The sequence below is a fragment of the Sus scrofa genome, chromosome 7 (genome assembly GCF_000003025.6).
Source record: "Sus scrofa isolate TJ Tabasco breed Duroc chromosome 7, Sscrofa11.1, whole genome shotgun sequence".
Taxonomy (NCBI): domain Eukaryota; kingdom Metazoa; phylum Chordata; class Mammalia; order Artiodactyla; family Suidae; genus Sus; species Sus scrofa.
In genome coordinates this window covers 64,274,521-64,300,791 of record NC_010449.5, presented here as the reverse complement: position 1 = coordinate 64,300,791, position 26,271 = coordinate 64,274,521, and the positions used below count along the sequence as shown (strand labels likewise).

At 37.2% G+C, this 26,271-nt stretch overlaps 1 protein-coding gene across 16 annotated transcripts in view; it reads right to left on the bottom strand.

Moving 5' to 3' along the window:
• The window catches only part of RALGAPA1 (Ral GTPase activating protein catalytic alpha subunit 1), a 231,707-nt gene that overhangs the window by 71,892 nt on the left and 133,544 nt on the right, over positions 1-26,271 (bottom strand). For all 16 annotated transcript variants that reach the window (XM_021099156.1, XM_021099149.1, XM_021099150.1 and 13 more), the window contains 3 exons: positions 21,437-21,505; positions 13,876-14,010; positions 13,292-13,475 (listed from right to left, as the gene is read on the bottom strand). In XM_021099156.1, coding sequence (XP_020954815.1) covers positions 13,292-13,475; positions 13,876-14,010; positions 21,437-21,505 — 388 coding nt within the window. The remainder of the gene's footprint in view (positions 1-13,291; positions 13,476-13,875; positions 14,011-21,436; positions 21,506-26,271) is intronic.

The window sequence follows — 26,271 nt, the reverse complement described above, 5'->3', positions numbered from 1 at the left end:
GCCAGGGATCGAACCCGCAACCTCATGGTTCCTAGTCAGATTCGTCAACCACTGAGCCACAATGAGAACTCCTTGAAATGTTGAGTATCAAAATGTTAATTTTTTTCCATTGTCAGTCAAGTTTTATGTTACAGACATATATATATAAACCTTTTTCAGTTTACTTAAAAAGTTCCAATTACATTAAGCTATTCTTGGATTACAGCTATAGCTAGTTCTGAAAATGAGCTAGTCAACACTAGATAATAAGACTAAATGATTAATTTTAATTGATACTACATTTTCAAGACATATTATGGTAAAGTAAAAAGGCCACTGAATGATGAGAAACTGAGGGGTGACTTCAATCTAGTGACTTGTACCTTAGAATATGCTGAATGTTCACAGTATAAGGAGCCTTACAGATATCTAGCCAGTAATTATAATTTGGCACATAAGGACAAATGCGTTCATGGATGGTCAGGAATTTGCCTGCCAAAGAATATTTCATATTGAGGCAGTATTACTTCCATCTTTACCACAACTCTAATTTCTCTATTTTCCTCTTTTGTAAAACTAACCTTTTGACAAATCACTATGGTATGTGGAAACAATGAATTAATTTTTTTTTTTCTGTGTACAGTATCTTCAAAAAGCATTACTTTGGAGTTCTCGTCCTGGCGCAGCAGAAACGAATCCGACTAGGAACCATGAGGTTGTGGGTTCAATCCCTGGCCTCACTCAGTGGATTAAGGATCTGGCACTGCCATGGGCTGTGGTGTAGGTCGTAGACATGGCTTAGATCCTGAATTGCTGTGGCTATGGCGTAGGCCAGCGGCTGTAGCTCCGATTTGATCCCTAGCCTGGGAACCTCCATATGCCACAGGTACAGCCCTGAAAAGCAAAAAAAGAAAAGAAAAGAATAGTATTACTTAGCATAAATTAATAAATGGTCAAGATCAACTGGGAAAGTTCATTTAAGCCATGTCTTAAATGATAATAGAAAATTATAATTTTTTTAAAGTTTTTGATGCAAGAAAAACATTTTCTTTTTTCTTTCTTTTTTTTTTTTTTTTTTTTTTTGTCTTTTTGTCTTTTTAGGGCTACACCGCTGGCATATGGAGGTTCCCAGGCTAGGGGTCAAATCAGAGCTGTAGCTGCCAGCCTACACAACAGCCACAGCAACGCCAGATCCTCAACCCACTGAGCAAGGCCAGGGATCAAACCTGTGTCCTAATGGATACTAGTCGGGTTCGTTAACCACTGAGCCATGATGGGAACTCAGAGAAAAACATTTTCTGTTCTTTTATTTTCTTTTTCCCTTTTCTTTCTTTTGAGTGATACATAGGTGATTCATTTTAAGTAGTGAATCTTTTTTTTTTGCAGAACATTTCTGAAGACGTGAAAAGAATGTACTAGAAACAGATCATAAAAAAAGAGAGGTTCTGACTTTGTCTCTGATTTCCTCTGTGATCATGGACAAATCACATAAAACTTTTCCAACCCCAGAGTTCCTCCTGTGGTGCTAGTGGGTTAAGAATCTGACTGCAGTGGCTCAGCTTTTTGCGGAGTTATGAGTTCAATCTCCAGCCCGGTTCAGTAGGTTAGAGGATCTGGTGTTGTGACAGCTGTGGTATAGGTCATAGCAGCAGCTCGGATTCAGTCCCTGGCCTAGGAACCTCCATATTCTGTGGGGCCATGAAAAACAAACTTCTTAACCCCATTTTTCTCTAAGAATAACATAGACTTTTTATAAAGATGAATTGAAAACTCATATACTAAGTTGTATATAACAGAAACAATATAGATCATTCAATTTTGAGAGCATTATAAGTAACACAGCTTTTTTTTTTTTTTTCTTCTCTTCTTAGGGCTGTACTTGCAAGATATGGAAGTTCCCAAGCTAGAGAACAAGTGAGCTGCAGCTGCCAACCATGGCAACATGGGATCTGAGCTTCATCTGTGATCTACACCATAGCATGAAGCAACACTGGATCTTTAACCTAATGAGTGAGGCCAGGGATCAAACCCACATCTTCATGGACACTGTTGGGTTCTTAACCCACTGAGCCAAATGGGAACTCCCAGTACCCAGGTTTTATGAGTTCCTTTTTGAAAGCTGCTTATAAAGAAACAACAAGAATGAGCCAACTCTTTTCCTAAAACATAAAGCCCAAAGTCCAGGTACCAGTCCATTCCATGCATGCTTTTCCCAAGGAAAGGGAACACAGTTTAAGTGACCTTCTTCACAAATGTCATAATTATTAACACTGAGCACACTTAAAAAATAAATTTATGACCACGCAATCCCACTCTTGGGCATCTATCCGGACAAAACTCTACTTAAAAGAGACACATGCACCCGCATGTTCATTGCAGCACTATTCACAATGGCCAGGACATGGAAACAACCCAAATGTCCATCGACAGATGAGTGGATTCGGAAGATGTGGTATATATACACAATGGAATACTACTCAGACATAAAAAAGAATGACATAATGCCATTTGCAGCAACATGGATGGAACTAGAGAATCTCATACTGAGTGAAATGAGCCAGAAAGACAAAGACAAATACCATATGATATCACTTATAACTGGAATCTAATATCCAGCACAAATGAACATCTCCTCAGAAAAGAAAATCATGGACTTGGAGAAGAGACTTGTGGCTGCCTGATGGGAGGGGGAGGGAGTGGGAGGGATCGGGAGCTTGGACTATCAGACACAACATAGAATAGATATACAAGGAGATCCTGCTGAATAGCATTGAGAACTTTGTCTAGATACTCATGCTGCAACAGAACAAAGGGTGGGGGAAAAATGTAATTGTAATGTGTACATGTAAGGATAACCTGACCCCCTTGCTGTACAGTGGGAAAATAAAAAAATTAAAAAAATAAAAAAAATAAATTTAGATTTCAGATGTAGGTAAAAGCACTTTTTTTTCCTAAGCTGCTGCTCTAAATTCAGGATATAATAGAAATATAAAGGGATAAAAACCTCTCAAGTGGTTAATTGGGCAGTTAGATTTAGATTTATTTTTAATTATAAACTATAGAATATATATATACATCTTCTACATATCTACTTAGATATAAAGAAAGCATATGAAATTCTTTAATTTAGAAATTCAAAATGAAATTCTAAAATAACCAGCCTTGTGAGAAAATGCAAAATGAAGATATCGATGCTTCTAAGGCTTTGTGTAACTAGCATTCATTTAAATAAGTCTATTCAAGGTTGTCTTTTCAGATTGTCAGATTAAACAAACCCTACAGCATTTGCAGCAAACCCATAATTACAGATTATTATGGCATACAAAAGCAGCAAGACATAAAAAGCTGCTGCAATTCACTGCACTGTAATAGAACATGCAGAGGAAGTTAATTTTGGCAAATGCTTTAAATATTAGCTTTGCATAATATGTATAGGTGAAACTATAATTAAGACAGAATGAATCCTTTGGAGCCTCTTTTCACTCTGACCCTGCAAATGATGACTTTTTGCTAATAAGACTACTGCCATTTGACAAAAAGCCAACTTCACTACCTTGCTTTATTCTTTAGTAAATTTAATAATTACAGCTACTCCTGCCAATAGTTCTCAAATCAGACTTGTTCAATCCAATACTGAGCTTATTAGGGGCACTCTATGTTTAGAAATCTTTGGCCAAAAAAGTACTTCAAGATGATGAAGCATGCCTTAGACAAGGGCACAATGATTAGCCATTTTCGCCACATTAAAAAAACCCACAGCATGTAGTCACTACAGACCACAGAATCACCTGCTGTTAGCGCACAGCTGTTCCTAAAAGGTTCTACATTTATCTGGTCCTTAATATCTTTGAGAATGCCCAAAGGGAACAACTTTAATACATTTAGAGAATAGTACTCCATAGAGTATTTGGAATCAATATAAAGCTCATCTGTTTAAATCTTCAAACTTCTGTGTCTTTTACAGTGATTGTTAATGGTAAAGTAAATTTTGCATAAAATACATTAAAACTTCCTTTGCATAAATAAACTATTTCATTTTTTAAGAAATAAACTGCGCCAGGAGTTCCCATTGTGTCGCAGCAGGTTAAGATCTAACTAGCATCCATGAAGATGTGGGTTTGATCCCTGGCCTCACTCAGTGGGTTAAAGATCCAGTGTTGCCATAGACGCGGTTTGGATCTGGGATTGCTGTGGCTGTGGTGTAGGCTGGCAGCTGCAGCTCTGATTCAATCCTTAGCATGGGAACTTCCATATGCCGCAGGTATTGCCCTAAAAGGCAAAAAACAAAAACAAAAACAAAAACAAACAAACAAAAAAAAAACTGAAAAAGAAATAAACTCTCCTGCCTTGAATCAAATTTATAATTTTATACTTTAAAAATGCAAAAAGCAATGAATATTTTCATTTAATTTTGTTTTCAAGTAAAATAAACACTGTATATTACTGTGCCAAATCTAAAGAAATAATAAGTCACCTATAAAAATTATTATATGAATTATTTTGTATACTGCCCTGTATATCTCTATTACAAATGAACTATAATTTAAATCTTATATTTCTATTTCACTTGTATACATAAGTTGTAGACAAACTATTGGAACTTGTGGTCAATCCCAAACCCTAGCCCTATTTCCTTGGTGTGTAACTTTATATCTTCACTTGCAGTCTATGTCATCAGTCCATTACCATGGCCATATCCTAGATGTTTTAATCATTTACATTTATTTTACCTTCCAAAAATCAAACTCTTAACAGCTTACTATTTGACCACAAACTTCTAGTTTAGTGATTTCCTATTTTTGTTTTGTAGAGCCTTGTAGAGTGCTCTTAGAGATGAACATGAGAGAAATCAGTGGAATCCCAAGCTTCTACCCTGATATAGCTCCACTTTAAAAAGTTTTACAAGGAGTTCCTGTTGTGGCTCAGCAGTAATGAGCCCAGCTAGTATCCATGAGGACATGGGTTCAATCCCTGGCCTCATTCAGTTGGTTTAAGGATCCGGAGTTGCCATGAGCTGTGGTATAGGTAGCAGATGCAGCTTGGATTTGGTATTGCTGTTGGTGTGGCTGTGGCATAGGCTGGCAGCTACATCTCTGACTGGACCCCTAGTTTGGGAACTTCCATATGACGTGGGTGGGGCCCTAAAAAGAAAAAAAAAGTTTTACAAAATGGACTTCCTTGTGAAATTTATTTGAAGAAATTCCACCACTTAAAAACCCACTGTCCTGGTAGTTCCCTTCGTGGCTCAGCAGTTAATGATCCTGACTAGGATCCATGAGGATGGGGGTTCAATCCCTGGCCTCACTCAGTGGGTTAAGGATCTGGCTTTGCCATGAGCTGTGGTATAGGCTGCAGACACGGCTTGGATCTGGCATTGCTGTGGCTGTGATGTAGGTTGGCAGCTGCAGCTCCAATTCGACCCCTAGCCCGGGAACTTCCATATGCCCCAGGTGCGGCCCTAAAAAGCAAAAAACCAAAAAAGAAAATAACCACGTCCTAACATACTGATACTCTGAATGGTTCTCAAACTCAACTGCACGTTAATCACCGGCAAGTTTTTAACAATCCCAGCAGGAGAGTGGCTAAGATGGTAGAGTAAGGCATTTAAGCTCAGCTCCTTTATAGAGCACACCAAAATCATAACAATCTGCAGAACAATCATCTTGAAAAAAGACCAAAATCTACCAGAAAAGAGCCTCAACAGCTAAAGACATAAAGACAAAACAGCAATGAGATGGTAGAATAAGTGGATTCATGGTATCATCAAATCCCAAAATCCCTGGATGAGTGACCCACAAACTAAAAAATAATTACATTACAGAGGTTTTGCCACAGGAGTGAGAGTTCTGAGCCTTGTGTCAGGCACCTAAGCCCAGGGATCTGGCACCAGGAGATCCCAAGATCTCCCAGAGAATTTGGCTTTGAAGGCCAGCATGGCTAGACTGCAGGAGCTCCACAGGATTCAGAGAAATAGACTTCACTCATAATGGGTGCACACAAAATCTTATGTGCACTGGGACCGAGGGTAAAAGCAATAATTTGTTAAGAGCCTAGGTCAACTTATCTACTGGTCTTGGAAGGTCATCTGGGGTGGGGGGAGGTGGGGTGTAGCTGTGGCCCACCCTGAGGAACTAAACACTGGGCGAATATATCAGAGATGAGTATCTTGTGAGCACTTCTGAAAGCTTACATTTTGGCACTAAGACCTGGCCCCACCCAAGAGCCTCTAGGCTCCAGTGGTGGGATGCTTCAGGCCAAACAGCAAATAGGTTGGGAAACAGCCCCATTCATCAGCAGACAAGCTGCTTAAAGACTTCCTGAGCCCACAGCTGCACCCACACACACCCCAGACACAGCCCTACCCACCAGAGGACTAATACCCAGTTCCATCCATTTAGGGGTAGGGAACCAGCCCCTCCCACCAGAAGTCCTGCACGAACTTGTAGACCAGTCTAGCCCACCAGGAGTAAGAAAATTAACATCCTGCAGCCTGCAGACTGTGTCCCCAAATGTGGGCCAGTCACTACCCTGGGACCAGCTGGGCCCTGGCTCTTGAAGGATGAAGAGAGGAGGGTACAGGAGTGGAAAGACAAGATGGCGGAAGAGTAGGGGGTCATGCTTGCCCTGGCCCACAAACACAACAATAAAAACACACATCTACAGGCTAAATGACTCACACAGAACAGCAAATAATCGCTGGCAGAAGAACCTAAACTCCAATAATGGCAAGAATCTTGTGACATAACTGGGTAAAACAAGAGAAAAGAGGAGAGTGAGAGAAGGGGAATCGGGGCTGGACGGGCACTCCTGAAAGGGAAATGTGGAGGAGAAAGGGATCCTACATCCTGGAAAGTCATCTACTCGACGGAAAGATCAACCAAATCAGAGGGATCTCCAGATGCAGAGAAGAGTGCAGCAGTTAAGGCTGAGATCTGAAGAGCAGAGTGAGAACCCAACAGATCATCTGAACTAATGGCACAGTCACCAAAAACGGAGACGCTTGGGTGGGGGCTGGACACTGAGACCTTGGCTCTGGAGGTTAGTCCCTGGGCTGGGGTGGGCCCTGCGGGGACTGCTTGGGGAACTAGGAACCGGTCAGTCGGGTTCACAGGGAAGAAACAGCCCCGGGGATCTAGGAAGCAGTCTGTGGGATTGGCAGAGCAGAGACTGCCTGGGAGCCTAGAAAGCGGAGCATGATGGGTGGAGGGAGCAATACGCTAAGGGCTGGGGAGCGGAAAGCCCAGCTAGCTGCTCCCACCCTCAGGGGGTGCAACACTTCTGCAGAACAGCTGCCCAGCACCTCCAGCTGCCTGGAAGAGCCCCACAGCCCAAAAACACCAGAGCAAGCTCTGCCTGGCCGCATGAAATCTGCTTCCATCTTAGTGCAGACCTCCCAGTCCTGTCTGCCCTCAGGAAGTCCTCCTTTGCTTCAGAGAGACCCTGTCAGCCCCACCCACCCTCAGGAAAAGCCACGCTGCCTCAAAGAAGACAGACCAACAACACCAGCCCTGGGGAAACATTCCATAGCAGTGCCAAGGCAAACCCCACCCAGCCACGGGGAGTACAACTCCACCAAGAAAAAACAAACAACAAGCAAGAAGAAGCTGAGAAACCACCCCAAGTTAAACCAACAGGAGAACTCACCTAAAGCAGTCAACAATGAAACAGACCTCTGCAGTCTGAAAGACTTGGAGTTCAAAAGGGAAATAGTGAAAATACTGAAGGAATTAAGAGAAGATATGAACAGTAATGCAGATGCCCTCAGAAAGGAACTAGAAAATATAAGGAGGAGCCAAGAAAAATTAGAAAATTCATTGGCAGAGATACAAACTGAACTAAGAGCAGTAAAAATCGGAATGAATAATGCAGAAGAACGAATTAGGATGTGGAAAACAGAATAATGGAAATCACCTGATCAGGTCAGCAGACAGAAAACCAAATGAAAAAACATGAAAGCAATATAAGGGACCTATGGGATAATATAAAGCGGGCCAATCTACGCATAATAGGAATTCCAGAGGAGTATAAGAAGATAAGGGGATGGAAAATATATTTGAAGAAATTATCACTGGAAACTTTCCAAATCTAAAGGATACTGAGTTCAAGATACAGGAAGCACAGAGGGCCCCAAACAAGTTGAACCCAAATAGACCCACACCAAGACACATCACAATGGAATACTACTCAGACATAAAAAAGAATGACATAATGACATTTGCAGCAACATGGATGGAACTAGAGAATCTCATACTGAGTGAAATGAGCCAGAAAGACAAAGACAAATACCATATGATATCACTTATAACTGGAATCTAATATCCAGCACAAATGAACATCTCCTCAGAAAAGAAAATCATGGACTTGGAGAAGAGACTTGTGGCTGCCTGATGGGAGGGGGAGGGAGTGGGAGGGATCGGGAGCTTGGGCTTATCAGACACAATTTAGAATAGATTTACAAGATCCTGCTGAATAGCATTGAGAACTATGTCTAGATACTCATGTTGCAACGGAAGAAAGGGTGGGGGAAAAAATGTAATTGTAATGTGTACATGTAAGGATAACCTGACCCCCTTGCTGTACACTGGGAAAATAAAAAAAAAATTAAAAAAATAAAAAATAAAAATAAAAAATAAATGAAATTGAAGATGTCATAAAAATACTCCCTACAAATAAAAGTCCAGGACCAGATAGCTTCACAGGCGAATTCTACCAAACATATAAAGAGGATCTGGTGCCCATCCTCCATTAACTTTTTCAAAAGGTTGAAGAAGAAGGAACACTCACAAAGACATTCTATGATGCTACCATCACCCTCATTCCAAAACCAGACAAAGATACCACCAAAAAAGAAAACTATCAGCCAATATCTTTGATGAATAGAGACGCAAAAATTCTCAACAAAATCTTAGCCAACCGAATCCAACAACATATCAAAAAAATTATACACCATGATCAGGTAGGGTTCATCCTAGGTTCACAAGGATGGTTCAACATATGCAAATCAATCAACATCATACGCCACATTAACAAAAGAAAAGTCAAAAACCATATGATCATCTCAATAGATGCAGAAAAAGCATTTGACAAAGTCCAACATCCATTCATGATCAAGACTCTTGCCAAAGTGGGTATAGAGGGAACATTCCTGAATATAATCAAAGCCATTTATGACAAACCCACAGCAAATATAATACTCAATGGAGAAAAACTGAAAGCCTGCTCACTCAAATCTGGAACAAGACAAGGATGCCCACTCTCACCACTGCTCTTCAACATAGTTTTAGAAGTCATAGCCACAGCAATTAGACAAACAAAAGAAATAAAAGGCATCCACATAGGAAGAGAAGAGATAAAACTGTCACTATATGCAGATGACATGGTAATATACATAGAAAAACCCTAAGGACAACTCCAAAACTACTTGAACTGATTAATAAAATCAGCAAAGTAGCAGCATATAAGATTAACATTCAGAAATCAGTCACATTTCTGTATACCGGCAATGAAATATTAGAAAAGGAATACAAAAATACCTTTTAAAATTGTACCCCAAGAAATCAAATACCTCAGAATACACCTGACCAAGGAGGTAAAGGACTTATATGCTGAGAACTATAAAACATTAATCAAAGAAATTAAAGAAGATGTAAAGAAATGGAAAGATACTCCATGTTCATGGATTGGAAAAATCAATATTGTAAAAATGGCCATACTACCCAAAGCAATCTACAGATTCAATGCAATCCCTATCAAATTACCCATGACATTTTTCACAGAACTAGAACAAACAATCCAAACATTTATATGGAACCACAAAAGACCCAGAATTGCCAAAGCAATCCTGAGAAACAAAAACCAAGCAGGGGGAATAACTCTCCCAGACTTCAAGCAATATTACAAAGCCACAGTCATCAAAACAGTGTGGTACTGGTATCAAAACAGACATACATACCCATGGAACAGAAGAGAGAATGCAGAAATAAACCCTGACACCTATGGTCAATTAATCTTTGACAAGGGAGGCAAGAACATAAAATGGGAAAAAGAAAGTCTATTCAGCAAGCATTGTTGGGAAACCTGGACAGCTGCATGCAAAGCAATGAAATTAGAACATACCCTCACACCATGCACGAAAATAAACTCAAAATGGCTGAAAGACTTACATATAAGACAAGACACCATCAAACTCCTAGAAGAGAACATAAGCAAAACACTCTCTGACATCAACATCATGAATATTTTCTCAGGGCAGTCTCCCAAAGCAATAGAAATTAGAGCAAAAATAAACCAAACTGAAAAGCTTTTGCACAGCAAAGGAAACCAAAAAGAAAACAAAAAGACAACTTACAGAATGGGAAAAAATAGTTTCAAATGATGCAACAGACAAGGACTTAATCTCTAGAGTATATAAGCAATTTATACAACTCAACAGCAAAAAAACCAATCACCCAATGGAAAAATGGGCAAAAGACCTGAATAGACTGTTCTCCAAGGAAGATATATATAGATGGCCAACAAGCACATGAAAAAATGCTCACCATCCTTGATTATTAGAGAAATGCAAATCAAAACTACCATGAGATACCACCTCACACCAGTCAGAATGGCCATCATTAATAAGTCCACAAAGAACAAGTGCTGGAGGGGCTGTGGAGAAAAGGGAACCCTCCTGCACCGTTGGTGGGAGTGTAAGCTAGTACAGCCACTATGGAGAACAGTTTGGAGATACCTTAGAAATCTATACATAGAACTTCCATATGACCCTGCAATCCCACTCTTGGGCATACATCTGGACAAAACTCTACTTAAAAAAGACACATGCACCCGCATGTTCACTGCAGCACTATTCACAATAGCCAAGACATGGAAACAACCTAAATGTCCATTGACAGATGACTGGATTAGGAAGATGTGGTATATATACACAATGGAATACTAATCAGACATAAAAAAGAATGACATAATGCCATTTGCAGCAACATGGATGGAACTAGAGAATCTCGTACTGAGTGAAATGAGCCAGAAAGACAAAGACAAATACCATATGATATCACATAACTGGAATCTAATATACAGCACAAATGAACCTTTCCACAGAAAAGAAAATCATGGACTTGCAGAATAGACTTGTGGCTGCCTGACAGGAGAGGGAGGGAGTGGGAGGGATCAGGGGCTTGGGGTTATTGGATAAAACTTGGAATGGATTTACAAGTAGATCCTGCTGAGTAGCTTTGAGAACTATGTCTTGATACATATACTGCAAAGGAACAAAGGGTGGGGTAAAAAATGTATACATGTAAGAAGAACTTGGTCCCCATGCTGTATAGAAGAAGAAAATTAAAATAATAAAACAAGAAGAAAAAAAATAAAGAAGCATTTTCAAGGAAAAAAAAAAAGAGAGAGAGAGGAGGGTACTACTAGGATGCATCGGGTATCTCCTACAGCAGGCTACTATTAGCACCTAACCTTCCAGCTCACCCCTGGAAGGAACTTCACTCTATTAATGATATCCTCACCACTTTCCTTCTCAGCTTATAATTAAGTTCAGCTCTCTTCATCTTTAAAATTCCCTTAATCTGAATAATCTTTTAGCTTATCTCTTGTTTTATCATTTTCCTTTGCTTTTTTAAATAAACAAACTTTTTTAAAGAGCACTTAACAGATGGCTCTACTTCCTTAATTCCTGCTTGCTCAACTCACTGCCATCTATTTCTATTTACTTCTCTGCTGAATCTAAAACAGATATATTTGTCAGTATTTCTATAGCTGACATCTCTATCATTTAATACCATTAGTCAGTCTTCAAAAAAATCTTTCTCCTCATTTCTGAGAAATTATTCTCTCCTGGTTTCCCCTCCTTTCTAACTTTTTCTTCTTGGAACACACTCACCACTTATATACATATTCCTAACAAAGACCCCCTCTGCTAAGATCTAGATCTGCACTTGAACTGTCCACTAGATCTCTTCATATGAATGTCCACAGACACTCTAAGCTAAAGTATTTCCAATACTGCCCTCCTCACCCCTACCCCCAATCCTCTAAATTTTCTCATGTTCTTGGTCTAGTTCGGGGGAAATCTAATCAATTTAAGTCTTTAGCAACTCCTCCTTGGCTTACTGGCATCATGATTGGTCTCTCTGATCCTGGGTTAATCTCTCTAAAAATATAAAGATCGGTAAACTTTTTCTGTAAGGGGTCAGAGACTAAATTATCTTCAGCTCTACGGGCCATACTATCTCTGTCTCAATCGCTAAACAACTATTACTGAACATAAGCAGCCATAATAATGATACATAAATGAACAGCATAGATGTGTCCCAATAAAACTTTATTTGTAGAAACAGATAGCAGGCATGAGTCGCAGTTTGCTGACTCTAGTAAAATTAATACTTATTTTACTGTGTATAACACCCCCTTAAAACTCTTCAATAATTGCTGGGCTACCTCTGTATCTTGAATATATTTTTATTCTTATACATATTCATATTATGAGGTTATCTGTTTATGTCTTTCCCTTACAACAGATAGTAAACTCTCTGTAAAAATAATGTAGTTGAAGAACTTACTAGAATTTAGCTAGAAGTATAAGAGGAATGTCATCATATATAATCTTAGTAATTGTGTATATGAAGTTCTTTTTCTTTTCCTTTTTTTTTTTTTAAATGAGAGTTGCAACGTTTATTTCAGGTTCTCTCGTTTTTTTTTTTTTTTGTGTGTGTGTGTGTGTGTGTGTGTGTGTGTGTATATATATATATTTTTTGCCACACAGGCAGTATGTGGGAATTCCTGGGCCAGGGATTGAACCTATGTCGCACAGCAGCAACCAGAGCCACAGCAATGAGAATGCAGGAGCCTCAACCCACTAGGCCATCAGAGAACTCCCTCCTTTTTTTTTTTTTTTTTTTTTTTTGCTTTTTAGGGCTGTACCCATGGCATATGGAGGGTCCCAGGCTAGGTGTCTAATTGGAGTTGTTGCTGCTGGCCTACACCACAGCCACAGCAACGCCAGATCCGAGTCGCATCTGCCACCTACACCACAGCTCATAGCAATGCCAGATCCTTAAGCCACTGAGTGAAGCCAGGGATTGAACCTGCAACCTCATGGTTCCTAGTCAGATTCATTTCCACTGCACCATGATGGGAACTTCTATTTCTTAGAGTAAAAATGAACTTAGTTACAATACAGAGAGCAAGGCAAACAATTACAAAATAAGATATATTATCCTCCAGTATTTCTACCCAGCAATAATGTTGCCCTGAAGGGGGAGAACCCAAGCAATAATACTGTCCTGAAGAGAATTTATTTTACCTTCTGTTACTGGCTGGAGTTTAGAAGATCGTTCTGAATCAGGAGAGTGCAGAGGTTCAGGCTCTTTTAGACTTTCCAAATGCATAAAAGGATCATAATCTACAGATGCCAAATCAGAGAGGCTTAGTGGAAAATACCTTGGATTGCTAAAACACTGAGCTCCATAAACACACCCATGTAATACCTGAAAATGCAGGGGGGAAAAAAAAAAGTTTTCCTTTTCAGTGAAAATAAGTAAGTAGAGGTAAAAGAAAACAAGTCAACTGCTAATACAAGAGCCTGAGAAAAATTTTAAATATTTTAAAACTTAGCTCTTCGATCAAGGTAAAATTTCATCTTAAAAAGAATGAGCAAAATTTAACTAATGATTCACATATTCAACAAAGATTTGACTTCTTTCAAAATTATGCAATGAAACAAGTGTCTTGTAGGAAGTACTTTTTAATTATCCTTAGATACTGTAAGATAAATCTATGTTCGTAGAAAGTACCTAGCTCTAAAACAATGAAAATACTAAGAAATGCGATTTCTTTAGATTTTAAAAACTCTTGGTTACCAAATAATAATAAAGTGGGGAAGTTTACCTTGTAAATACAATTGAGGACAGATTTTTCTATTTTATCATTTTCTGCTCCTGTAGCATGGACTGGTTGGAGCAGTGTCTTTAGAGGTAAGGCCATAATCCAGTCCAGAAGGCACAGAAGTAAGGATACCACTAACTGAAATAATAACCAAAAAAGATCATTATTATTGTAAATGCATAAAATAAAGAGTTTAATACTTAACAGAAACTCACCAACTTTTTTTGTTTTCCAAAATTTATTTCAGGAACTATCAACCCTGAGTTCCACCATTAATATTTATCTAGACCTAAGATATATTTGAACATTATTATGGGTTCCCCCTTATATTCTATGGCAAGCACAATGAAACCTTAAGCATAATAAAAACAGGAATGTTAAAATTATTTTTAATCAAATATAAAAACAGAGCTTAAAAGACAAGAGACATCAGAGTTCCCTTGTGGCACAGCAGGTTAAGGATCTGGCATTGTCACTGCAGTGTCCCAGGTGGCTGCTGTGGTGAGGATTCATTCCCTGGCCTGGGAACTTCCACATGCTGCAGGTGTCACCAAAAAAAAAAAAAAAAAAAAAAAAAAAATCAACAGCTATCAATTAGCTATCCTTATTTAAGGCACAAAGAATGGAACACAAATGAAAGGTTTTAATCTATATGTATCACAATCATTTCCACACTCCTTTTCTAATTTAACAACATCTCACTGAGTAACCTGCCAGAAAGACCATCTTAACCACTTTCTGAAACTGTTACTGATTATATATTAAATGAATCTTTCTACTGGACACTTTTAAACCAATGAATGTTATAACCAAAATACTTTTATCTAAAATGTAAAGTAAATGTAGAGTAGAAAAAAAAAATCAGTATCTGTGTGGTCCATTTTATTAGCTAAAGAATCACAATTAGTGCCATAAGAGAGTCAATCAGGTAGCAATAGAGATCCATTGAAATTTAGAGTCAAAGACCAACTCTCCAACTCAAGAAGTAATGCTGGTCTAAATCTCCCAAAACATCCTCCAAAAGAATAAAGAACAAAAAGAACCAATAAAATATCACAAAACTCACATCCTCAGTATAACCAGAAAACAGAACATCCAAACTTCAAATTATCTATAAGTTGGAAACACACAGCAAATCTGACATGCTTTTAACCATTTTCCCACTCCACGTTTTCATGAATAGCAAGAATAGTTTGGGTGAAACTGTAAAAGAGGGAAAGGAACTAGGTACAAACCAAAAAACCAAGCCAGAAAGAAAAGGTCCACCATAAGCATGAAAATAGTGAAAAATGTGTACTAGTGCAGAGTACTGAGTAAAAAGAAAGTATTTAAAAGTACACATAGGAAAGAGGAATGCTAAGAGGAAACAGACATCTTGTGGAAAATATATAGTGAGAAGAAAAAGCAAAAGAGAAATTTAGGAAACCTGTAAGATTTTTAAAATTAAAAAAAACTGATGGATCTTCAATTTCTCTCCGCTTCAAAAAGCATCTTCCAATAAAGACACTATATTTTGTTCAACTATCCAAAGAGGGAGCTATTGAAGTAGGAATCTTATAAACTACCCCAAGCTACCTCGTCGACAGAAATGCAGTAGTCTTCATCTATACAAAACTACTATAAAAAGAAAATTTAGAGTCAAAGACCAACTCTCCAACTCAAGAAGTAAAATGAGACTCTTAAGCAATTCAGCTGATGAAAATTCCCATCCTCCCAAACCAATGATGAAGTAGAAAAAGACTATATAACACAATCTTCTAATCTAAATTAAATATTTACAAATAGGTATTTAGATATAGGGAACAAGGAAAACCCCACCTTAAATCAGAAAATTTAAAAAGTAAGAAGAAATAGATCAAAAAAGGAAGAACTGATTCAAGTCTGTACCAAAACTACAAAGGATAAAATAATATTAGAAATGAAGCCTGACGTATAAGATGGCTTAGGAAGAAAGAATTGGAAAAAAGAAAAATAAAATTAATAAGGGGCACTGAAAAACATAAAAAACAATAAAAGAGAATAAAAATGAGATAAAGAAAAAAGTACAGAAGTGTTAAAAAATAATTTTCTCTCTAATTTAGTAATAATAAGTGATAGAAGACAGAAAAAAAACTATCCTACTCACATGTAAGTGGAGTCCCTGAAACCTACACATTGACAAAAACTTCAAAAGTAACAACTAAACAATATACAAAGCAAAAGTAACATTGAAGGAAAATAAATGTTAATCAAGGATTCCATAACTAACCAAGCTACTTTTCAAGTATCAGGGTTACAGAAAAAATTTAAATATGCAAGAGCTCAAGGAATTCTGTATTCATGGGCCCATTTTGAAAAATAAAGATGAACTTCATTTAACCAAGAAAGTTGACTGAGGAACTTCAGGAAAAAGACTAATAGTGAGTTTTTGATATAGTTACAGATCTTAAAATTTTTTTAAATGTAGAGATGAATGTAGAGTCATTTATTACATGATATATGCTACATGCTAAGTGTAGACATAAAATAACTAAAAAACTAAGGGGAAGAGAGAGAAATAAAGGTAATATAAGGTCATTTATTAACATACAGGCAAATGTACAGAGGATAAAAAGATACCATTAAATAATCACAAACTATAAAATATGAAAGGTTAATTAAGAAAGCAAGGGAATAAAGGCATTAAAAATGTATACATAAAAAGGTAAACACAAGAAAAAAGTATAAAATTTCCTGAATACCAAGAGAAATGTTTAGAATAGAAGAACAAAGGAAATATGTCATACAGGAGTTCCCATCATGGCTCAGTGGTTGACGAATCCGACTAGGAACCATAAGGTTGCGGGTTCGATCCCTGGCCTTGCTCAGTGGGTTAAGGATCCAGCATTGCCATGAGCTATGGTGTAGGTCACAGACGCGGCTCGGATCCCGCACTGCTGTGGCTCTGGCGTAGGCCGGTGGTTTCAGCTCCGATTAGACCCCTAGCCTGGGAACCTCCATATGCCTGTGGGAAGTGGCCCTAGAAATGGCAAAAAGACAAAAAAAAAAAAAAAGTCATACAAACACAGAAAATACAATATGCATAATTATCATAAAGTAAAATGACAGAGGTCAGATAAAAAAATATGTCTTATAAAAAGTCTTAAAGTCCACATTAACAAAAGTTACTTGAGATCTTCAAAAATGTTTAACACTAGTCACTTATGATGGAGCATGATAACGTGCGAAAATAGAATGTGTACATGTTATGTGTAACTGGATGGCCATGCTGAATAGTAGGGAAAAAAATTGCATTGGGGAAATAACTATTAAAAAAAAATGTTTAACAACATTAAAGGAATCTTGTCACCAAGTCTGAAAACTGCTAGTAAAAAAACTCAAGAAGCAGATCCAAGTAATTATGGAATTTGATCATTCACTAAGAGGCAAAGATGAACTTTTAAATAAAGAAAACTCAGAAATCTGGTTATCCATTTGGAAAAACAACAAAAATTAGATCCCTGTCTCAAAACATAGAAAATAAACTCCAAACGGATGAGGGATAAAAATGTAAAAAAAATGAAGCCATGTAAGTACTAGAAGAAAACATGAAAAGGTGTCTTTTCATGATTTCTACCTAGGACTCAAATCTAAATGAGTCATTTTCTACCTACGACTCAAATCTAAACACAATGAATGATCAATAAATTGACTACATAAAAATTCTCTAACATGTAAACATCTGAGGGAAAAATACCAAAATCAGAGAGAGAATGTAAAAAGATATGAATGGATATTCACCAAAATAAAGTGAATTAATTTAGCTATTAATGAGCTCCCATTGTGGCTTAATAGGTTAAGTACCTGACATAGCCTCTGTGAAGATGTGGGTTCGATCCCTGGCCTCGCTTGGTGGGTTAAGGATCTGGTTGTGTCCCAAGTTGTGGTATAGGTTGCAGATGAGGCTCAGATCTGGTGTTGCTATGGCTGTCAAATAGGCCTAAGCTGCACCTTGGATCTGACAACCTAGCCTGGGAACTTCCATATGCTGCAGGTACAACTGTAAAAATAAATAAATAAATAAATAAAAATGTAGCCATTAATAAATATGAGAAGATATTCAACTACATTTATAAAAAGAGAAAGGTAAGTAAAAATTACACTGAGATGCCAATGTTCCCCTATCAAACTGGCAAAAATTTAAACATACGACATACTCTGTGGTTAGGCTCTGGGGAAACAGATAACTCTCGTAGTATGGGAATGCTGACATTTAACAAAATTATTCATCTGTCTACCTTTTGACCCAGCAATTCCACTTGTAGAAATACACCCTATATTCACACTTGAACAATGTAAAAATATATAGGCACAAAGTTAGTCATTACAGCACTGTTCATAATTGCAAAATTCTGAAAATAATCTATATGTCTATACATAGAAAATGACTTGAATAAACTATGGTACATCACACAATGGAGTGCAACACTATACAGCTGCAAAAAAGAACATGGAAGACCTTCATGAATTGAGGTACTGTGAATTTTAGGATACACTATCAGGTGAAAAATCTAAAGTACCAATAAATATCTAGAATATTATACCTTTTGTGTAACAAACAAGGAGAAAAAATACAGATGTACCTGTTCATTTGTACAAAAATAAACAAACGATGGATAAACCATAGACAAAAATAAATAAATAAAACTAACATGGGGAATCTCTAAAACAGAATACAAACAGCAATGTGCTTATTAACAACTGCTTCTTTGTTTCACATAGTTCTGTGGGAGGTGTTCAGAACCAAGTGATGTGGGGACATGTGCTTTCGATGGCAGGCCTAGAAGGTAGGGTGCTAGATGTATAGTCTACACCCCTCTCTTCTCAGAAAGAAGGTGGGGGTTGGTGGTTCATCCCTGATTGTATGGAGCTATGCTAAGAGTGGGGATTATGGCAAGAGTGTGTCTTGGCCTTTCCTACCTTTTTTTTTTTTTTTTTTTTTTTGTCTTTTTGCCTTTTCTAGGGCCACTTCCCGCAGCATATGGAGGTTCCCAGGCTAGGGGTCGAATCGGAGCTGTAGCCACCGGCCTATGCCAGAGCACAGCAACTTGGGATCCGAGCCGAGTCTGCAACATACACCACAGCTCAGGGCAACGCAGGATCCTTAACCCACTAAGCCAGGCCAGGGACCGAACACGCAACCTCATGGTTCCTAGTCAGATTCATTAACCACTGCGTCATGACGGGAACTCCCATCTCCTACCTATTTTTAATGTGGGTATTTCTCAGTCAGTTGATGTGTAGGAGTAACCTGACTAGTTTCCGGATTTCTCTCAGAGGGAACTGCTTTCTGAGTAGCTCTTTCTTCACAGGTTCAAGGGAGGAGGAAACTTCAGAAGCCTCCTATGTCACTATCTTGATGACTCACTCCCCTCTCTACCTGCTCATTAACTATTATTCTTCAAGGTGTTAAACTTTGCTAATACTTCTTACTGTACAACTTCTCCTTAAGTGATATAGTCTCACAGTTTAATACAACTCGTGTGTTGACAATACCAATAATTTTGTTTCCAACCTCAAATTTACTACTTTAGGTATATAGTTGCTTTGCTAGTGGTCTCTGCCTGGGCATCACTCCTTACCTGCAACACAATGAAAACTGAAATTCATCTTTCTTCAACTACCCTGCTCGTTTTTTTTTTTTTTTTCATTCCTGACACTAGTGGTGGATTCCACTTTGTCAATATTTACTCTTTATTCCTTTAGCCTTTGTTCAGAACATCATCCACCAATTCTTATAGTGATGATTGTAAGTAACAATTACAATCTTTTACATTATTCTTTTTAGTCAACTTTCACATGTTCTTAAGTGATCTTTCACACCTCTTATATTTCACTATGTATTGAAATCTTTCTAAAAAAGCCACTTTCAAAAAAAGGACTTCCACAAAAGTCCAAGGTTCTTAGCATAGCATCCAAGGCTCTTCAAATCCTGACACTGTCCAGTGTCTAATGCCTAATTTCCCAACTCTGAACCATGCACTTCACATCTTATAACACAGAATTGCCTACTGTCATTCCATAACACACCATGCCATTTTATACCTCCATGACTCAATTTTATTTTTTTTTAATTTTTATTTTTTTGTCTTTTAAGGGCCAGACTCAAGGCTTATGGAGGTTCCCAGGCTAGGGGTCGATTCGGAGCTACAGCTGCTGGCCACGGCCACAGCCACAGCCATGTAGAATCTGAGCCACGTATGCGACCTCCACCACAGCTCAAGACAAGGCCATATTCTTAACTCACTTGAGTGAGGCTAGGGATCAAACTGGATTCTCATGGATACTAGCTGAGTTTGTTAACTTGTTGAGCTATGACTGGAACTCCCATTTTTCCATTTTTTATAGTAAGCGCTAGGTATGCTGGATTGCTTCAGCTGCCTCTCTAATCTTTAAAATCCATGAGGGAAGGGGTTATCTTATTTATATCTATTTAACTAGATTCAAGCAGAATATCACACATATATTTAGTGATCAACAAATGTTTAGTGAATTAAGTGGGCAGGGAACAAAAACCTGGTAGTGGAGCTTTTTCATGAGAATAGCTAAGCCTCTTGAAGACAAAGATGATCTGAAAAGAGTGGCTAATTAGTTATCTGGATATGTTCACAAACTGGATTTGGAATTCCTTTTTTTTTTTTTTTTTTTGCCTTTCTGGGGCTGCACTCACGGCAAATGGAGGTTCCCAGGCTAGGGGTCGAATCAGAGCTGTAGTCACCAGCCTATGCCAGAGCCACAGCAACGTGGCATCCGAGCCACATTTGCGACTTACAAGAGAGCTCACGGCAACTCCAGATCCTTAACCCACTGAGCAAGGCCAGGGACCGAACCCGCAACCTCATGGTTCCTAGTCGGATTTGTTAACCACTGTGCCACGACGGGAACTCCCAGGACTTTAAAGTAGTTTTAATAAATACGTTTTAATAAATACGTTAAAAAATCTATCTATGGATAAAACTGAAAAAATGCAGAATTTCAGGAAAGATATGGAAACTGTAAAAAGAAACCAAATAGAAATTTGGGACTGATAAATACAATATTTGAAGTAACTAAAGGAATCTTAGAATACATTTACTAAGGTAAATGCAAACTTGTAGAATTTTTTGATGGCTAAAGGGTATGTCTTCTCCAAAGTGCCCTATCTCTATATACTATATGTATTCTCCTTAATGGAAATTACTTTCCTCAGGTAACAGCTATATAAAGATGCATGGCTGCCTTGAGAGTGGAGGAATTCCTCAAAATTAATATTCAGGCATAAACATGACCATAGCAAATGAAAAAATTAAAAATGGACAGAATGTCCTCTCAGGTTCCTTACAACCCTAAGATTCAAAGACTGTCTATGACCATGACTAATTTGAAATATGAACTAAAATATAATTTAGTTACAAATAATAATGGAAAGACATATTTCACATTATAATCAATTTTAAACACAAGATTAATTAATGTTTACCATGTAAATATATATACTTTCACAATTTTAAAATATAAGTATTTTACTAGATAATGATATAGTAAGTATCAAAAAAAATTAAATTACCCTCTTGTCCATTTCATAAGATGAAGCTTCTGTACTTGGCAAAAGATGGGTAATAGTGGCTATTAGAATCTGTAGGAAATTAAAAAAGAAAAAGCTCAAAATATGTCAAACTACTGGTGTATCCTAAAACTTAAATATTAATGCTAAAGTGATATGAAATCCACTGCTGAAAATTTATCCAAAATACATTAACACTGTTATTTCAAAGTAATATTTAATAGGTCAGCTTTTCAAGTACAATGAACTATCCTTCATTTACAATCCTAATGTATAACATCAAAATTATATAGCCTCTGTTAACTATAAATTGAGTTCTTACAAATTCATTTCATCAATATGTATAAACACACAAATAATATATGTTCTGATAGAAAAATTAGAAGATACAGATAAGCAAAAAGATTTTAAGAACCACTGGCAATTTATCCCTCAAGAAATTTACCTTGCTGAACAAATTATGCACAGAAGGAATGTACCTCAACATAATAAATGCCATATATGACAAGCCCAAAGCTAACATCATACCGAATGATGAAATGTTAATACCCTTTCCTCTAAAGTCAGGAACATGACAATGGTGGTCAAAATTGACATTTCTATCCAACACAGTACAGGAAGTCCTACCACAGCAAATAGGCAAGAAAAAGAAATAAAAGGTATTCAAATCTCAAAGGAAGAAGTAAAATTATTTCTGTTTGCAGATGAAATGATCTTGTATACAGGAAACCCTGAACATTCCACTAAAAAAAAAAAAAAAAAAAACCTGTTAGAAATCATAAACGAACTCAGTAAAGTTGCAGAAAACAAAATCAACATACAAAAATCAGTTGCATTTCTATATACCAATAATAAACTATCATAAAGAGAAATTATGAAATCTATCCCATCTACAATAGCATCAAAAGCAATAAAATACTTAAGTATAAATTTAACAAAGCTGGCAAAAGGCCTATACACTGAAAACTAGAAAACGCTGATGAATGAAACTGAAGAAGATGCAAATAAATAGAAAGATATTCAACGTGATAGATTGGAAGAATTAACATTGTTCAAACTACCCACAGGGATCTATAGATTTAACGCAATCCTTATCAAAATTCCAGTGGCAATTTTCTCAGGAATAGAAAAATCTATCCTGAAATTGTATGGAGCCACAAAAAACCCCAAAGAGCAAAAGTAATCTTGAGAAAGAAGAATAGAGCTAGAGGCATCACACTTCTTGATTTAAAGCTTTATTATAAAGCTATAGTAATCAAAATGTGGTACTGACAGTAAGGTACTGACATAAAAACAGGCACAAAGACCAGTGCATCAGAATAGAGAGCCTTGACATAAACTCACACACATAAAGTCAACGAATCATTTTCTTTCTATGGTGGCACCTGTGACATATGGAAGTTCTCAGGCTAGGGCTTGAATTGGAGCTTCCACTGAAAGCCTACACCATGGCCTCAGCAACATGGGATCCAAGCTGCAACTGTGACCTGACCTTATGCCACAATTTGCAGCAACACCAGATCCTTAACTCACTGAGTGAGGCTAGGGATCGAAACCACATCCTCACAGACACTGTTGAGTTCTTAACTCGCTGAGCCACAAAAGGAACTCCAAGTCAACTAATCTTTGACAAGGGTGTCAAGAACACACAAGGAGAAAGATTAGCTATAAACAGTGGTGAGAAAACTGGATATCCACATGCAAAAGAATGAACCTGGACCGGTATCTTTTATCACTCACAGAAATTAACCTGAAATAGAAAAAAGACCAAAAGACCTGAAACTCCTAGAAGAAAACACAGGAAAAAGGTTCCTTGACATGGATCTTGATTATGATTTTTTGGATATCATAACCCAAAGCACAAGCAATAAAATAAACAATAAACAAGTGGGACTATATAAACTAAAGCTTCTGCAAAGCAAAAAATAAAAAAAAAAATAAAGTGAAAAGACAACTTACAGAATGTGAAAAAATATTTGCAAACCATATTTCTGTTAAGTTAATATCCGAAATAAATAAGGAACTCATACACCCAACAGCAAAAGTAACTAAATTTATAAATGGGCAAAGGATCTGAATAGACACACAAACAACCAACAGGTACATGAAAAGGTGCTTAACATCAGCAATCATCAGGAAAATGCAAATCAAAACCACAATGGATTATTACCTCACATTTGTTAGGATGGCTATTTTTTTTTTTTTTTTTGTCTTTTTTTGCTATTTCTTGGGCCGCTCCCGTGGCATATGGAGGTTCCCAGCTAGGGGTCCAAACGGAGCTGTAGCTGCCAGCCTACACCAGAGCCACAGCAACGTGGCATCTGAGCCGCATCTGTGACCTACACCACGCTCATGGCAACGCCGGATCGTTAACCCACTGAGCAAGGCCAGGGATCAAACCCACAACCTCATGGTTCCTAGTCGGATTCGTTAACCACTGCGCCACGACGGGAACTCCAGGATGGCTATTTTTAAAAAGACCAGAGGTAAGAGATGTTGGTGAAGATGTAGAGAAAAGAGAACCCTTTTACACTATTGGTTGGAACGTAAACTTCTACAGCCATTATGGAAAATAGTGTGAAGGTTCCTCAAAAAATTAAGAATAAAACTACCATATGATCTAGCAATCCTACTCCTGGGTATGTATCTGAAGGAAATGAAATCAGTATATCAAAGACCCATGTTCACTGCAGTATTATTTACAATAGCCAAGGCATGGAAACAACACACATCTTTTGACAGATGAATAGATAAAGAAAATGTGGTGTACATATATACACAATGGAATACTATTCAGCCATAAAAAAGAAGAAAATCCTGCCATTTGTGACACCATGGAAGAATCTGGAGGGCATTATGCTAAGTGAAATAAGCCAGACAAACACAAATATTGCATGGTATCATTAATACGTGAAATCTTTAAAAAGCTGATTTTACAGCAACAATAGAATAGTGGTTACCAGGGGCTGCAGCCTAGGGAACTGGGGAGATGTAAGTCAAAGCACACAAACTTTCAGTTCTAGGAATAGAAGTTCTGAGGATTTGCTGTATGGTATAGTGGCTATAGTTAAACATAGAGTATTGAATATCTGAAAGTTGCTAAGAGTAGACCTTAAGCATTCTCACCAAAAAAAAAAAAAGTTAACAATGTGAGATAATAGATACGTTAATTATTGTGATCTTGGTAATCCTTCCATGATTACCAAATCATTATGCTGTACACTTTAAATACAAAATAATTACATTTATCAATTATTCCCCAATAAAGTTGGGACAAAAATAATGAAATTTACTCTTATCTTCCTAGGTATTTCAAATATACTCCTCTTTTTAAAAGAGATTTTATAATGTGGCTTTTTAAATTAACATATATTATACACTAACAGTATATAAGGAAAATTGATAACAAAATATTAAATAAGAGACCTTATTAAAAGAAAGCAAAATATTCATAGAGTGCTGCCATTTACCTTGGAAATCTCTTGATCTCAATTTTTTTTATGTGCATGTTAAAAATATATAGAAGTAAATTTACTGTATATTTTTGTACGCTATTAATGTTTTAATAAATGATTGCTCCATGCAGAAAAATTTCTCTAAATATAATTTATACTGTAAAAGGCTTTACTCACTAGTAGAATCTAGTACATTAGATTAATACTTAATTTTGTTCATAGAGCTAGGCTTCTATTCCTAACTATGCAAGCAGGTAACCATTAGTGAAATGCTCTAATATTATAGAATTTCATTTCTTCACCCAATTAGAGGTAAAGTATAACTATCTATAGCCATTGGCCACTATAATGTGTAGCGAGATAATCTGTAAAAACTCTACACACTTAAAAATTACTTAGTTAGGTATTAATAATACATAAACTGGTAAAGAAAATAAGGGAAAGGATTTACAGACTTTCAAATAAACAATAAAAAAATCTGCTTAAAGAATATCATAACTTTCAACAGAATAATCTTACAGAGTAAAACCTTCAAGTTTTAAAATATTGAATGTTTTAATTAACAGTGTATATATGAAAATTCTATTTACATCCAGTTATCATGTCCTGCAATGATAATAACAGTAGCTGCAGCCAACATTTATTGCAATTTATGTCCCATCACTTTTATGGCAAAAAGTGCTTTACATGCACTTTCTCCTTTAGTCTTCTGAGCAACTCTGTGAGGGAGACATTTTTATCCCTAGATTCTACTAGTGAGTAAAGAAAGTCAGAGTTCAGAGGATGAAATAACTTGTTCATAGTTACAAGATTAGTAAAAGTCAGGGGTTAGTTAAGCCAGGTATATCTAACCTTCAAACCCAACATCTTAACCATAATACTATATTCAACTCGATAGACATTTGCTGAACAGATTCTACATAAAAGCCATCCTTGGTATAAAAAATTAAAAAATGCCATTTTCTTAAGGAAGCTTAGAATTTGTACACAAATATATTGAATGCTATAATAGATACTAGCAACATTGGTTGAGTGGGAAAAGCTTGGACTTGAAATCTTACAGATTTGGCTTTGAATTCTGCTTATAGACCCTGTTAGTTTGTGACTTTATATAGTTACTATACCCTTAGTTCTCTCATCTTAAATAAAGGGAGGGGAGGAGAAAAGGGCTAACTGTCCATCTCAAATTATTATTATTATTATTTCTTTTTTTTTGCTTTTTAAGGGCGGCACCCACGGCACATGGAGGTTCCCAGGCTAGGGGTCAAATTGGAGCTGTAGCTGCCGGCCTACGCCACAGCCACAGCAACGCCAGATCCAAGCTGCATCTGTGACCTACACCACAGCTCATGGGCCGGCCGAATCCTTAACCCACTGAGCGAG